At 65.0% G+C, this 15,573-nt stretch overlaps 2 protein-coding genes across 2 annotated transcripts in view; both read right to left on the reverse strand.

Moving 5' to 3' along the window:
* The window catches only part of PER1 (period circadian regulator 1), a 370,577-nt gene that overhangs the window by 40,822 nt on the left and 314,182 nt on the right, over nucleotides 1–15,573 (reverse strand). The gene's annotated exons all lie outside the window — the stretch shown is intronic.
* Nucleotides 610–11,094, reverse strand: KCNAB3 (potassium voltage-gated channel subfamily A regulatory beta subunit 3). The gene is given in 13 exon segments (XM_075070646.1): nucleotides 610–1,255; nucleotides 2,919–3,007; nucleotides 3,222–3,342; nucleotides 6,297–6,317; nucleotides 6,319–6,370; nucleotides 6,372–6,389; nucleotides 6,796–6,920; nucleotides 7,123–7,208; nucleotides 8,571–8,611; nucleotides 9,312–9,391; nucleotides 9,513–9,550; nucleotides 9,735–9,824; nucleotides 10,822–11,094. Coding segments are annotated over 13 exon segments (1,092 nt in total). The 5' UTR covers nucleotides 11,063–11,094; the 3' UTR covers nucleotides 610–1,165.

Raw genomic sequence — 15,573 nt, forward strand, 5'->3', positions numbered from 1 at the left:
ATGCAGCCACCTCTGGGGCAGGGCATCTGGTTACCCAGGGACCCCTCGCCTGGTGCTGAGATGCAGCCACCTCTGGGGCAGGGTGGCTGGTTACCCAGGGACCCCTCACCCGGCCCTGAGATGCGGCCACCTCTGGGGCGAGTCATGGCAGCTGCTGAACTGCCGCCTGCAACTCCACGAGAACGTAGGCCAGGGAGCAAAGGAAAAGGACGTTTCAGGGGAGGGAGTGGAGACTTTGTCCCGGACTCCTGGGTCCCGTCCCCCTCGCTTTCCTCTGGGTTTTTGCTAGCAGCCAGGCCTGTCACCCATCTGTGGTCACGTCACGCCCCTGGGAGAAGCGGAAGCGCTGCTCTCATTTCTGTACAGAGTCCACCAACCCCGAGAGGACGGGGCCCATCTGTCCAGCCGCCCGCCAGCCGACCGGAAGCCAGGATTGTGCGAAAGCAGGAGGGGGGAGGGTGTTCCTGGATGGGGGGGGCTTGTAGCCTCCCCTGCACCCTCCCCCTCGCTGGAACATTATTGCTATAGGAAGAGTTGGCTCTGGATGACCGATGGGTTGTGTTGTGTTTTCATTTAAAGAGGAGAAAGAAACTCAAGTGGAAAGAGAAATGTCCTGGGTGGATTTGATCAATATCCTTCCCCCACAGGGAAAGTGTCGGGGTGGGGGAAGAGAAAAATAGTCCCCTGAAGGGAATTCCCCAAGTCCCCAGCAGGGGGCACCAGCCAGCTGGGGGGGCAGAGCCTGAGACCCATACAGGAGCCAGCGGGGGGGGGTGCGTGCGCAGGGAAAGCCACAAGTGTCCCCCGTTCTCCACATCGGCTGGGTTCGTTAGCTCGATCAACGACTCCCTCGCCCGTCCCCCAGCACGAGGCGGTGGCCCGTCCCTTTAAAAACGGGAGCATGGATACCACGGGAGGTGAAGCAGCTGGCGAGATCCGGCGGGAAAGCTGGCAGGGTGGGCGGGGCCTCTTGCCCGCCAATCCCTTGGCTCATGCCGGCAAGGTCGAAGCAGCAGCCGGGGTGGGGGGCGGAGGGATACGGGGGGTGGTCTTAGGTCATGCGTGAAGCAGCACCTCCTCCTCCCAGGCAGTGCAGAGAGCTGGGCGGAGGGATACGCAGTCCGGTGGGACAAGGGTGTGCACAGTCCCGGGCGCCGACGTGTCCCTACGCCCGGGACTCTTTTTTCGTATTGGGCTTGTTGCCAAGGAGGGCGTCAATTTCCTGAATGACGGGCGGGGTCAGCTGGGCCAGCACCTGCCGAGAGGGGGGGAGTGAGATCCCCCGTGCCCACGCCCCTCCCCCTGCTGGGAGAGAACCCAGGAGTCCTGGCTCCCAGCCTCCCCCACTCTAACCCACCAGCCCCCACTCCCCTCCCAGAGCCGGGGAGAGAACACAGGAGTCCTGGCTCCCAGCCCCCCCCTGCTCTAACCCACCAGCCCCCACTCCCCTCCCAGAGCCAGGGAGGGAACCCAGGAGTCCTGGCTCCCAGCCCCCCTGCTCTACCCCACCAGCCCCCACTCCCCTCCCAGAGCCGGGGAGAGAACCCAGGAGTCCTGGCTCCCAGCCCCCCTGCTCTAACCCACCAGCCCCCACTCCCCTCCCAGAGCCGGGGAGAGAACCCAGGAGTCCTGGCTCCCAGCCCCCCTGCTCTAACCCACCAGCCCCCACTCCCCTCCCAGAGCCGGGGAGAGAACCCAGGAGTCCTGGCTCCCAGCCCCCCTGCTCTAACCCACCAGCCCCCACTCCCCTCCCAGAGCCGGGGAGAGAACCCAGGAGTCCTGGCTCCCAGCCCCCCTGCTCTAACCCACCAGCCCCCACTCCCCTCCCAGAGCCGGGGAGAGAACCCAGGAGTCCTGGCTCCCAGCCCCCCTGCTCTAACCCACCAGCCCCCACTCCCCTCCCAGAGCCGGGGAGAGAACCCAGGAGTCCTGGCTCCCAGCCCCCCTGCTCTAACCCACCAGCCCCCACTCCCCTCCCAGAGCCGGGGAGAGAACCCAGGAGTCCTGGCTCCCAGCCCCCCTGCTCTAACCCACCAGCCCCCACTCCCCTCCCAGAGCCGGGGAGAGAACCCAGGAGTCCTGGCTCCCAGCCCCCCTGCTCTAACCCACCAGCCCCCACTCCCCTCCCAGAGCCGGGGAGAGAACCCAGGAGTCCTGGCTCCCAGCCCCCCTGCTCTAACCCACCAGCCCCCACTCCCCTCCCAGAGCCGGGGAGAGAACCCAGGAGTCCTGGCTCCCAGCCCCCCTGCTCTAACCCACCAGCCCCCACTCCCCTCCCAGAGCCGGGGAGAGAACCCAGGAGTCCTGGCTCCCAGCCCCCCTGCTCTAACCCACCAGCCCCCACTCCCCTCCCAGAGCCGGGGAGAGAACCCAGGAGTCCTGGCTCCCAGCCCCCCTGCTCTAACCCACCAGCCCCCACTCCCCTCCCAGAGCCGGGGAGAGAACCCAGGAGTCCTGGCTCCCAGCCCCCCTGCTCTAACCCACCAGCCCCCACTCCCCTCCCAGAGCCGGGGAGAGAACCCAGGAGTCCTGGCTCCCAGCCCCCCTGCTCTAACCCACCAGCCCCCACTCCCCTCCCAGAGCCGGGGAGAGAACCCAGGAGTCCTGGCTCCCAGCCCCCCTGCTCTAACCCACCAGCCCCCACTCCCCTCCCAGAGCCGGGGAGAGAACACAGGAGTCCTGGCTCCCAGCCCCCCCCTGCTCTAACCCACCAGCCCCCACTCCCCTCCCAGAGCCGGGGAGAGAACCCAGGAGTCCTGGCTCCCAGCCACCCCGGCTCTGACCCACCAGCCCCCACTCCCCTCCCAGAGCCGGGGAGAGAACCCAGGAGTCCTGGCTCCCAGCCCCCCCTGCTCTAACCACTTGACCCCACTCCCCTCCCAGAGCCGGGGGGACCACGCCGGGGGAGGAGCACTCACCTGGATGGCTCCGAGGTTCTCGATCAGCTGTTCGGTGCTGGACACCCCGAGCAGGACGGAGCTGACGCCCTCAGAGCGCAGGCACCAGGCTGTGGGGCAGAGACAGGGAGGTGGGAAGGGCCGGGGGGCAGTCCCCCTTGCCCCCCAGGAGAGAGCCCTCCTGCTGACCCCCTCCACTCCCTGCCCACAGTGTCCCCCTAGCGCCGCCCTGGGGCCAGCCCTGCCTGCCAGGGAAGAGCGCCCCCTGCTGAGCCCCCTGCCCCACTCCCTGCCCCACAGTGCCCCCTGGGGCCTGTCCCTCACCAATTGCCAGCTGGGCCACGGTGCAGCCCAGACGCCCGGCGATGGGCTGCAGCTCCTTGATCTTGGCCTGTTGCTTCCGCCCGTCGTCGCTCTGCAGCTTCTCCTTCAGCCACTGGTAGCCCTGGGGGGGACAGGGGGACAGGGCGTCAGGCGGTGCCAGGGGGGTGATGGGGGGACAGGGCGTCAGGTGGTGCCAGGGTGTGCAGGGCATCAGGCAGTGCTGGGGGGAACAGGGCGTCAGGCGGTGCCGGGGTGTGCAGGGCATCAGGCGGTGCCAGGGGGGGGTGATGGGGGGAACAGGGCGTCAGGCAGTGCTGGGGTGTGCAGGGCGTCAGGCAGTGCCAGGGGGTGAGTGATGGGGGGAACAGGGCGTCAGGCGGTGCCGGGGGGTGATGGGGGGAACAGGGTGTCAGACAGTGCCGGGGTGTGCAGGGCGTCAGGCGGTGATGGGGGGGTGATGGGGGGAACAAGGCGTCAGGCGGTGCCGGGGTGTGTAAGGCGTCAGGCAGTGCCGGGGGGGTGATGGGGGGAACAGGGCGTCAGGTGGTGCTAGGGTGTGCAGGGCGTCAGGCACTGCCGGGGTGTGCAGGGCGTCAGGCAGTGCTGGGGGGTGGGTGATGGGGGGAACAGGGCGTCAGGCGGTGCCGGGGGGGGGGCCCGGGACGGGTTTCAGGCTGGCAGGAGCAGCTGGCTGCTGGAGCCGGACTCTGGGTTCTCCCAGGTCGGTGGGAGGGCCCCTCCCCTTGTCCTCCCCCCTCCACCAGGGACGCCCGGGGTGGGGCAGAGGCGGAGGCCGGCTAGTGCCCCTGAAATGGGCTGTTTGTCCCCAAGTCCCCACGCACCCCAGGTGCTCCCGCTGCCATCCATGGGGGGTCCCATCAGGGTTCCGCGGAGGGACGGTGCCGGCAGGAGCCAAGCGGCAGGGTGCAAAGGCCCAACTGGAACCCCCAGGCACCCCCTTCCCCTCAAGGCTGGGGCGAAGAACCCAGCTCGGGTCCCCCCTCCCGCCCCGTCCCCCGCTCCGAGCCCGGGGCCCGTCCCTCCGGCAGCGTGGAGAACAGGGAGTTCAGGTGCTGTGCAGAGATCCCCTGCTGGAAATCTGGGTCAGGGTGTGGATGGAATGTACCAGGAGCCCTGGGTCCCCCAATCCCTGGCTCATGCCGCAAGGTCGGCAGCACCCGGAGCGTCCAGGGCCCCATCGCCGGGGTGGGGCCTGGAGAGATCCTGGCTCAGCCTGTGAAATTGCAGGGCCCCTCCTCCCAGGCAGCGCAGAGAGCTGGGCAGGGATACCAGTCCTGGTTGGACAAGGGTGTGCCACCCCCCTTCGCAGGCCGACGTTGTCACCTACGGAGGGGACGGAAGGACAGGGAGTTGCCAAGGGCATGCGGCAAGCTTCCTGGCTGGACCCCCCTGCTCTGTCACAGCTGGCCACTCCCCTGCCGGAGGGAGGGAGTGAGGCTCCCAGCCTGCCCCTGCTCTGACCCACCAGCCCCCACTCCCCTCCCAGAGGGAGAGAAACCAGGAGTCCTGGCTCCCAGCCCCCCCACTCTAACCCACCAGCCCCACTCCCCTCCCAGAGCCGGGGAGAGAACCCAGGAGTCCTGGCTCCCAGCCCCCCCCTGCTCCTAACCCACCAGCCCCCACTCCCCTCCCAGAGCCGGGGAGAGAACCCAGGAGTCCTGGCTCCCAGCCCCCCCTGCACCACTTGACCCCCACTCCCTTCCAGAGCCGGGGGGACCCACGCCGGCGGGAGGGAGCACTCACCTGGATGGCTCCGAGGTTCTCGATCAGCTGTTCGGGTGCTGGACACCCCGAGCAGGACGGAAGCTGACGCCCTCAAGAGCGCAGGTCACCAGGCTTGTGGGCAGAAGACAGCGGAGGTGGGCAAGGGCCGGGTGGCAGTCCCCCTTGCGCCCCCAGAAGAGAGCCCTCCTGCTGACCCCCCTCCACTCCCTGCCCCACAGTGTCCCCCTAGCGCCGCCCTGGGGGCCAGCCCTGCCTGGCCCAGGAAAGAGCGCCCTGCTGACGCCCCCGGGCCCCACTCCTGGCCCCACAGTGCCCCCTGGGGCCTGTCCCTCACCAATTGCCAGCTGGGCCACGGTGGCAGCCCAGACGCCCGGCGGATGGGCTGCAAGCTCCTTGATTCTTGGCCTGTGTGGCTTCCGCCCGTTCGGTCGCTCTGCAAGCTTCTCCTTCCAGGCCACTGGATAGCCTGGGGGGGACAGCGGGGGACAGCGCGTCAGGCCCGATGCCAGGGGGGTGATGTGGGGAACAGGGGCGTCAGGTGGTGCCCAGGTGTGCAGGGCATCAGGCCAGTGCTGGGGGGGACAGGGCGTCAGGCGGTGCCGGGGTGTGCAGGCCATCAGGCGGTGCCAGGGGGTGATGGGGGGAACAGGGGCGTCAGGCAGTGCGTGGTGTGTGCAGGGCTTTTCAGGCAGTGCCAGGGGGTTGAGTGCATTGGGGGGAAACAGGCGTTCAGGCGGTGCCGGGGAGTGATGGGGGAGGGACAGGCGTGTCAGACAGCTGCGGGGTGTGCCAGGGCGTCAGGCGGTGCTGGGGGGTGCATGGGGGGAACAGGGTGTCAGACAGTGCCGGGGGTGCAGGGCGTTCAGGCGGTGATGGGGGGGGATGGGGGGAAACAAGGGCGCAGGCACGGTGCCGGTGTGTAAGGCGTCAGGCAGTGCCGGGGGGGTTGATGGGGAACAAGGGCGTCAGTGGTCTAGCGGTGTGAGGGCGTCAGGCACTGCCGGGGTGTGCAGGGCGTCAGGCAGTGCTGGGGCGTGGGTGATGGGGGAACAGGGGTCAGGCGGTGCCCGGGGGCGGGGTGATTGGGGGGAACAGGGTGTCAGGTAGTGCCGGGGTGTGCAAGGCGTCAGGCGGTGCCGGGGTGTGGTGATGGGGGGGAACAGGGGTCAGGCGGTGCCGGGGGGCTGTGTTAGGATGGAGGTCAGAGGGGGAGCCCAGATCGCAGGGTGCAGGGGCACTGGGGGTGCAGAGGCGATGGACAGGGGGTGGGGTCCCGGCAGGCATGGGGGAGCATGGGGTGGGGCAGGGCGTTGGGGGGGGGGGGCGTACCTTGATGGCGGCCCGGCAAGTTCTCGGGCGACCCGCCCTCGATTTGCAGTCCGATGAGGCCACAGGCCAGGGGACCAGGTCACGGCACCACACCTGGGGGGATGGACGACAAAGGGATTAGCTCCCCAGCATGCCCTTCATTCCCTCTGCCTGGGACAGCAAGCCACGGGGGGCGCTCTGCCGGTCGCTGCGAGGGTGGCAGGCAAGTTGCCTTTGGTGGCATGCCTGCGGAGGGTCCACTGGTCCCGCGGCTTCAGCAGACCTCCCACAGGCGTGCCGCTGAATTCGCAGGACCGGGGACCTCTCGCAGGCAAGCAGCCGAAGGCAGCCTGCCTGCTGTGCTTGGGGCGGCAAAATACCTAGAGCCGCCCCTGTTTGAAATGCAAAAACCCCACCCCTCCCCAGGCAAGCCCACGGCAACCCCAACCACAAGGCAACTCCATAAACCCTCCCGTTCAACACCCTGCCCCCCCAGCGCCCCTTCCCCTGGCACGGGCACCCACCGATCTTGTGGTAGAGCTCGGGGAGTTGCGACTCCACCTTGTCACGCTGAAACATGTGGTACTCAGCCTGTTCACACACCGGTGGCACGAGGTTGAACTGCCGGGCCACCGAATATGCCTCCTGCAGGGTATGGGGGGCAGGGGGTGAGACAGGTGTGGCCGAGGGACACCCCCCCATATCCCCCCAACCGTCCTGGCATTGTCCTCCCTGCCATGGGCCTCTGAAAGCCTCCCACTGCCTGGGGGCCCCGTCTCCTCCCCCCTCAAACCGGGGGTGCCCTCTGCCCCACCCTCCCAATTCCCGGTGTGGGCGGGGCACTCACCATGATCTCCATGGCGCTCCAGCGTGAGGTGCCCCAGTACATGGCCATGCCCTGGTTGATGACGTAAGTCATAGCCCGCACGATCTCTGGGCACGGGATGGGGGGCAGGGAAAAGATGGGAGACAGGTCAGCCAAGGACTCCTGCTTCCCCCGCACCGGGGGAGCCCCACTTTCAAACCCCAGCTGCTCAAAGCAGTGGGACCTGAGCCCCACTTGGGTGCCGTGTTCACTCTGAACCCTACTGATGGCAGTTCCTAGCTCTGGCAGAGCCACGACCAATGGGTGTGTTAATCCTGGCCCTTACTGATGGGCAAATACATCTCAATGGCACTGACAGATATCACTACCATTTAGCTCAATGGACTGTTGACTCTGAAACCTACTGATGGCAGCATTTCCCGCCCACTCTGCAGACAGACGTGTGACCTGGCCCAATTTATCTCAGTGACCAGGTTATTTCTGGAGACCTAACGGTGATGAATTCATTCCTAGCTGGCCCCAGAAGAGATGCGATACAGCCCTATTTAGCTCAATGGGGTGTTGACTCTGAAACCTACTGAGGGTAGCTTTTCATACCCAGACTGCAGAGTCAGAGCAGACAGAGGTGGGACCTGGGCCGAGCCATCTCCGAGGGACGTGCTGGCCAGGGGCCTGTTAGGATATGTGTCTGTCTGTCCATGGGCAGGGTTCACCCCATGGCCACCCCCATCTCAAACATTACAATACGAGCAGACACCCCTCTGCACTGACACGTTCGCATAGAGCCTGACCTATAGGGTAGAGTCCCGTGAACACCACAGTGACCCAGCATGGGGGTCTCTATCCTACACTGCTTAGTCAATGGGGGTCAGAGGGGCTACAGGGTTTTGGGGGCTTTGAGGACGGACTGGGTCAATGGGGAAGTCTATGGGGACTTAGAGGGTCCACCCTATGGGGGAGGTTTTTGGGATTTGGAGAGCAAGGGTGGTTAATGGAGTTCTAGGGGGTTCAGGGATCTCAGCCCTACAGGGCTGGTTCCATTGGCGGGGGGGCAAGGAGGTTTGTGGGGCATTCAGGGTCTATTGGTTTTAAGGGGCAACTATGTGGTTTCGGGTATCTCTGTGGGGCCAGGTCTATGGGGTTTATGGGGTTTTTTTTGGGGGGGTCAATGGGCATTCAGGGGCCTCTCTGTCCTATGGGTTCAGGTCTATGGATTTTTGGGAGCCTGTGGGGATTCAGGATTTTTGGGGGCCCTATGGGGTCGGGTCTATGGGGTAGTATAGGGGTTCAGGGGTCTATGGGGTTTGGGGGTGTCAATGCGAGTTCAGGGGGGGGTCTCTAGCCCACAATGCTGGCCTGTTGGGTTCTATAGGTTCTGGAGGGATCTATAGGAGTTTGTGGGGGTCTATGGGGCTGCAGAGGGTTTCCATGGGGGAGTCTATGGGGGGTTGGGGGGGTCTGTCCAGTACCTTCCAGTAGCAGTAGGCGGAAATTGGGGTCATACTCTGCGCTGGGGGGGAAGCAGACAGAGGTGAGGGGGGGGATATGGGGGGCCATCCCCCCACATGAGGGCTCTTGTGCTGGGATGGGGGTGGTCCAGAGGGGCAATGCTGAAAGGGATGGGGGGAGGGCAGCGGAGGGGGCGGAGCTGGCGGGGTGGGGGCAGAGGGGGGCGGACCCCACCTTCCCATGGGGCTTGTTGGCGTCCATGTTGCGGTTGGCGAAGACGAATATCAGACGTAGTCCGCTGGCAGCCCGCCTCCAGTGACCCCCTCTAGCCCTGGTGGGAGGGCAATCAATAGATAAAAAATAAGTGGGGGGGTCAATCGGGGGGCCACAGGGACCCTCCCACCCCACCGGGCCTCTGAATCCTGCCACCCCGCCACAGACTCCCCTCCCTGGGAGGTGGGAGCTGGTGATTAGAGCAGGTGGGGCTGGGAGCCAGAACTTCTAGGTCCTCCCCCCGGCTCTGGGAGGGGAGTGGGAGCTGGTGATTAGAGCAGGTAGGGCTGGGAGCCAGGACTCCTGGGTTCTCTCCTCAGCTCTGGGAGGGGAGTGGGGGCTGGTGGGTTAGAGCAGGGGGGCTGGGAGCCAGGACTCCTGGGTTCTTTTCCCGGCTCTGGGAGGGGAGTGGGGGCTGGTGGGTTAGAACAGGGGGGGCTGGGACCCAGGACTCCTGGGGTCTCCCCTGCCGGGGGAGGGACACCTACTTGCCCGAAGCGTAGACCTCAGCCGTGTCAAAGAGGTTGACCCCGTTCTCGTAGGCGATGGTCATCACGTTCTCCGCCGTCTGGGGGTGCAGACAGCTGAGTCAGATGAGGGACCCACAGCTCCACGCTGACCCCCCACCTGCGATGGGCCCCCCAGGATCTCTCAGGGACCCACAGCTTCCCGGCTGACCCAGGACTCACCTCATCTGAGATCTGGGAGCCAAACGTCACCCAGGTGCCTGCGGGGAGAGAATCGGTGATATGAGCTGGAGCCAGGAGAGGGGGAGGGTGTACGGGCTGGGGGGGGCACAGCCCCCTCTCCCCTCCCCAGTCTGTGCCCTTCCAGTCACACCCAAACCCTGCCGGGATCCCCCCACCCTGCGCTCCCCACACCACCCACCTGGCCCCGACACGAGAACTCACCAAGCCCAAGGCAGGATACACGGAGCCCGGATTTCCCCAGATTTCTGCAGGAGAAAGAGCAGAATTGAGGGAGTTTACAGACACCCCCTCCTCCAAGGATAGAGAGTCCTGGTGCCCGTCAGTCCCGAACTGCAGCCCCCAGTCCCTCCGCCCCAGAGGTGGCTGCATCTCAGCGCCGGGCGATGGGTCCCTGGGTAACCAGCCGCCCTGCCCCAGAAGTGGCTGCATCTCAGAGCTGGGCGATGGGTAACCAGCCGCCCCGCCCCAGAGGTGGCCGCATTTACAAGGGGCCCCGTATACGAGGCAGATACACACTCTCCGGTGTCCCATCACCCCCACGGCTCTGGCTCATTCCCGGTGGCGCGGAGACCTGGGGTCAGTCCGGTTCTCAGAGCTATTTATAGTAACTTCTCACTCACTGCGGCTGCTCCGGCTGGCACAGGAGCCGGGCATCTCTGGCCGGAGCAGAGAGGGGAAACTGAGGCGCTGACCACAGGCCATGCCAGAGATCACACAGCTAGTCTGAGGAACAACAAATCAAGGAGTCCTGGCTTCCAGCCCCACCTGCTCTGACCCACCCGCCCCTACTCCCCTCCCAGAGCCAGGGAGAGAACCCAGGAGTCCTGGCTCCCAGTCCCACCTGCTCTAACCACCAGCCCCCACTCCCCTCCCTGAGCTGGGGAGAGAACCCAGGAGTCCTGGCTCCCAGTCCCACCTGCTCTAACCACCAGCCCCCACTCCCTTCCCAGAGCTCGGGAGAGAAACCCAGAGTCCTGGCTTCCCAGCTCCAGCCCGCCTGTAACCACCAGCCCCCACTGCCCCTCCAGATCCGGGGAGAGACCCAGGAGTTCCTGGCCTCCCAGCCCCCCTGCCTCTAACCCACCCCCCACTCCCCTCCCGAGCCGGGGAAGAAACCCAGGAGTCCCTGGCATTCCCAGCCCCACTTTTTCTAACCACTGACACGAACTCTTCTTATCCCTTCTCAATTGTCCCCTACACCCCACGAGTGCCCCCAACTCCCTCTTTCTGTCTCCAGCTCCTCCTCCAGGCCCCCAACTCCCCCACGTGCCAGCCCCTGCCCCGCTACCTGTATTATTGCCGTGGCCAGCCCGTTGGACTCCCGCAAGCATGAACGCGATGTGGGCAGGTTTCTGTGCGGAAGCCCGCAGCCCCGCCACCGCCGCCAGGCCCCCGGGCCCCTTAGGGGGCTGAGTGCACCCCCATTTCCCGGGCCCCCCGGGGCCGGCGCGCGCCCCCCGTTGCAGAGGCCGCTCCTCGGTGCTGCGGCCTCCGAGACTCTGCTCGGTGCAGGCGATAGGGACCTGCATGGCTCAGCCGCAATGGGGGGGCTGGGACCCCCGGGGGTTTCCTGCTCTTTTAGCGTTAGGGTGACTGCAGCCTCCCCCTTCCTCTCCTCCTCCTGTCCCCGGAAGGTGGGTTTGCCAGGAATCTGGGGTGGCGGTAGGGCCGAGGCCGTGCGGAGAGGGGGCCAGGTTGGTGGTTGGGGCGGGGGAAGTGGCGGGTGAGGGGGCAGGCAGGGTCCCCAGTCCCAGAGGGTTCGCGGGCACAGTGCAGCCGCAGCCTCGGCCTTATAGCCATAACAGGCTCCGCCCACTGGTCCAGGGCAAGGATGGTGGGGGAAGTAGATGCGATTGGCGGCTCTGAGAGGAGTAAGGTGGTGGGTTAGGAGCAGGGGGGCTGGGAGCCAGGACTCCTGGGTTCTCTCCCCGGCTCTGGGAGGGGAGTGGGGGCTGGTGGGTTAGAGCAGGGGGGGCTGGGAGCCAGGACTCCTGGGTTCTCTCCCCGGCTCTGGGAGGGGAGTGGGGGCTGGTGGGTTAGAGCAGGGGGGGCTGGGAGCCAGGACTCCTGGGTTCTCTCCCCGGCTCTGGGAGGGGAGTGGGGGCTGGTGGGTTAGAGCAGGGGGGGCTGGGAGCCAGGACTCCTGGGTTCTCTCTTAAGGGGATGAACTCTGACACCCCCTCTCCTTCCTGCAGTCTGATCACAGCCCCCCACCCCCCAAAGCTGAAGGGCGAGGGGCGCTGCGCTTACAGCCATGCAGTGGCCCTTAAAGGGACCCCACCCCAGGGTGGCCCCCCCGCTAACCCCCCCGAGTGTGAGGCTCTGCTGTGTAGGACAGTCTCCCCACCTCCAGTGTGTATGGGGGAGGGGTGGACTGGTCCCCCTGCAGCCGGACGCCTGGGTCCACCCTAGAGTTTCTCAGATAAAGTTTAAGAATTAGGGAGGATGATGAATGGGCACCGGATGGGGGGAGCGGGCATGGGGGGCCGGAGAAACCCAGCACCCCCCAACCCTCATGCAAGGGGCCGGGAGAAGCGAGCTCAGGGCTCCCCCTGCTGGGCGTGGGCCGCAGCGCCGCTGAGAGGTACCGACACAGAGCAGCCCCACATATTAGACCCCCCCCAGATATTGGGGGAGGGGAGGGGATGGATGTAAGTGGTGAGGTCGAGTGGGATGGGGGCTAGGACTCCTGGGTTCTCTTCCCAGCTCTGGGAGGGGAGTGGGGGCTGGTGGGTTAGAGCAGGGGAGCTGGGAGCCAGGACTCCTGGGTTCTCCCCTTGGCTCTGGGAGGGGGTCTGGTGGTCAGAGCAGGGGGAGCTGTCACAGGGGATCCCTGTTGGATACAGGGTTTGGGGGCAGGGCTGCATGTTCCCCCCACAGGACAGCATGTTGCTGGGGAGTGGCGGGGACACCCCGAAATCCCAGTCCAGGTCTGCCTTCCCACCCTGCAGGACATGGGCTGCAGCTGCTCCTACAGCCACATCAATGGGAAAAGGCTGTAACTCCCCCCCACCCCAGCCCCAACTCCGCTCCCAAATCCAGGGAGAGAACCCAGGATTCCTGGTTCCCAGCCCCCCCTGCTCTGACCCACCAGCCCCCACTCCCCTCCCAGAGCCAGGGAGAGAACCCAGGAGTCCTGGCTCCCAGCCCCCCCTGCTCTAACCCACCAGCCCCCAACTCCCCTCCTGGTGCTGGGGAGAAAGCGGAGGGAGGCAGCCTGCTCTGGTGTATTATTGTAGGGTCTCTCAGAGTAAGCAGGGCAGGGAGCCTGGCAGGAGCTGAGCTGAGGCCCCAATGCGGGTCTGGTCTCACTGAAGCATCTGGCTGTCCCCCCAGTCCCTATGCCAGGGCTGTGCCAGCTCCCCATTCCCCCTTAGCCCCCACTCTCCTGGTGGCGGGGCTGGGGGCAGGGGGAGCCCAGGCACCTGTCTACACCTGGCCTGGGCGCCACCTGCGCTGGCTTTGGCAGGGCTGGGGTCCGGGCAGGTTAACAGGGAGAGGAGGGGGAGCTGAGAAGGGGGGGCATAATGGGGCAGGGGCGGGGCAGGAAGGCAGCACCTCGTGTTTCCGCTTCCCTGATCACAGGAGTTAGCTCTGGACAAGTGCGATGCGTTATTGGAGGGTCTCGGTGTAGATAACTCTCTGTATTAAGCATCTTCGCATAACTTTCATCTGAGTTTTGTATTATGCCTCTTCGAACAACCCTGTGCGAAGCTATTTTGTATAACCCCGTATTAAGCTATTTTCATACAACTTTGTGTCGATCCTTTGATTTAGGAACTTTGTATGAGATTCCTGTGTGGAAAAACTTACAGAAAACTTTGTGTTAAGCCCTGGGATCATGTTATAGCCCCTAGGGAGAGTTAAATTAGAAGAAAAATGTCTTTTTGCTCGGAGTAGAATAAAATCTCCCCCCCCCGCACTCCATTAATCAATTGCCCTGGTGACTGACCGAGGTGTGAGTGAGGGAGGTGTGGAAGGCAGGCACCTCCAGACAGCTGCAACCCTTGGAGAGGCAGGGCCGCCGTGGGAGTGTGTGGGGGGAAAGTGGGGCAATTTGTCCCGGACCTGAGCCGCTCCGGGTTTTCGGCGGCAATTCGGCAACCGGTCTTTGCCTTCGAGAGGGACCCGCCGCTGAATTGCCGCCGAAAACCCGGCCCTGCCCCAGGCCCCCTGAATCCTCTTAGCGGCCCTATGGAGAGGGGCTGGGAGCCAGATCCATGGACACTAAAACGCGTCCAATGGCCTCGTTAAAGCAGAGCAGACACACTGACCACCTCGGGGGTCAGAAGCCAGCACCTGCTTTCGGAAACGCCCTCTGCAGCATTGGGACAACCACCAGAAGGAAGCACCACAAAGGACCAGCGGCCACAGACACACATTTTGGAGCTGGTACAGATTCGCAGAAGAGGAAAACGGCTATAAAAGTGAGGTGTCTTGCAGAGCACCCCGGGTCTTGTCCACATGGGAGCATCGATCCGCATCGGTAGAGGCCTGGCTCCAGCCCGTCCCCCAATCTAACTCACCGGGCCAGTGCAGTTAGGGGGAGCAACTGATTGGTAGCAACAACGAGACGGAGTGTGCTTGTGTGTGTGAGCGTAATATATCATATGCACAAATACAGTGTTAATGAATACATGGATTACTAATGAATGTGGTGTTTTGCCTTATTTCCCCGAAAAGATCCTGTGCGGTACTTTAAGTACAACATCTGGCGGTGCTGAGCGTGCGGGGGTGTTACTGGAGGGTCTGTGGGGTGCTGAGGCTGGGCGTGTGGGTGGGTTATTGCAGGGTCTGCGGGGCGCTGGGGCTGCGCGTGCGGGTGGGTTATTGCAGGGTCTGTGGGGCGCTGGGGCCGCGCGTGCGGGTGGGTTATTGCAGGGTCTGTGGGGCTCTGGGGCCGGGCGTGCGGGTGGGTTATTGCAGGGTCTGCGGGGCGCTGGGGCTGCCGGTGGGTTATTGCAGGGTCTGTGGGGCGCTGGGGCTGCCGGTGGGTTATTGCAGGGTCTGTGGGGCGCTGGGGCTGTGCGTGCAGGTGGGTTATTGTAGGGTCTGTGGGGCGCTGGGGCTGCTGGTGGGTTATTGCAGGGTCTGTGGGGCGCTGGGGCCGCGTGTGCGGGTGGGTTATTGCAGGGTCTGTAGGGCGCTGGGGCCAGTCATGCGGGTGGGTTATTGTAGGGTCTGTGGGGCTCTGAGGCCGGTCGTGCGGGTGGGTTATTGTAGGGTCTGTGGGGTGCTGAGGCCGCACGTGCGGGTGGGTTATTGTAGGGTCTGTGGGGCGCTGGGGCCGGGCATGCGGGTGGGTTATTGCAGGGTCTGTGGGGCACTGGGGCCACGCGTGTGGGTGGGTTATTGCAGGGTCTGTGGGGCCCTGGGGCCGCATGTGCGGGTGGGTTATTTTAGGGTCTGTGGGACGCTGGGGCTGTGCGTGCGGGTGGGTTTTTGCCGGGTCTGTGGGGCGCTGGGGCTGCGTGTGCAGGTGTGTTATTGTAGGGTCTGTGGGGCTCTGGGGCCGCGCGTGAGGGTGGGTTATTGTAGGGTCTGTGGGGCGCTGGGGCTGCACGTGCGGGTGGGTTTTTGCCGGGTCTGTGGGGCGCTGGGGCTGCGTGTGCAGGTGCGTTATTGTAGGGTCTCTGATGGTTCTGGCGTTGTGTATGTGGTTGTGTTACTGTTCTGTCTCGGGGGGCACTGGGGCTGTGGAACCAGGTGTTATTGTAGTTTCTCTTGGGTGCTGGGGCTGCGTGTGCGGGTGTGTTATGGCATGTTCTCTGGGGCCACTGGGATGATGTGTGCGATTGTGTTGTTGTCAGGTCTCTGGGAGTACTGGGGCTGCTGGTGTGTTATTCTAGGGTCTCGGGGGGCACTGGGCTTGCATGTGCGGGTGTAAGAGGCACTGGCAGAGCTGGGAGGAGCCCAGGGCTGGAGGGGAGGGGCTGCAGGTAGAGAGTGAGGAGCTCCAGCTGAGCTGGGGGGGCAGGGGTGGGCTAGCAGGGGCTGTGGGTTGGGGTGAGGGGCTCCAGCTGAGCTGGGAGGGCAGGGG

The sequence above is a fragment of the Chelonoidis abingdonii genome, chromosome 11 (genome assembly GCF_003597395.2).
Source record: "Chelonoidis abingdonii isolate Lonesome George chromosome 11, CheloAbing_2.0, whole genome shotgun sequence".
Lineage (NCBI taxonomy): Eukaryota > Metazoa > Chordata > Testudines > Testudinidae > Chelonoidis > Chelonoidis abingdonii.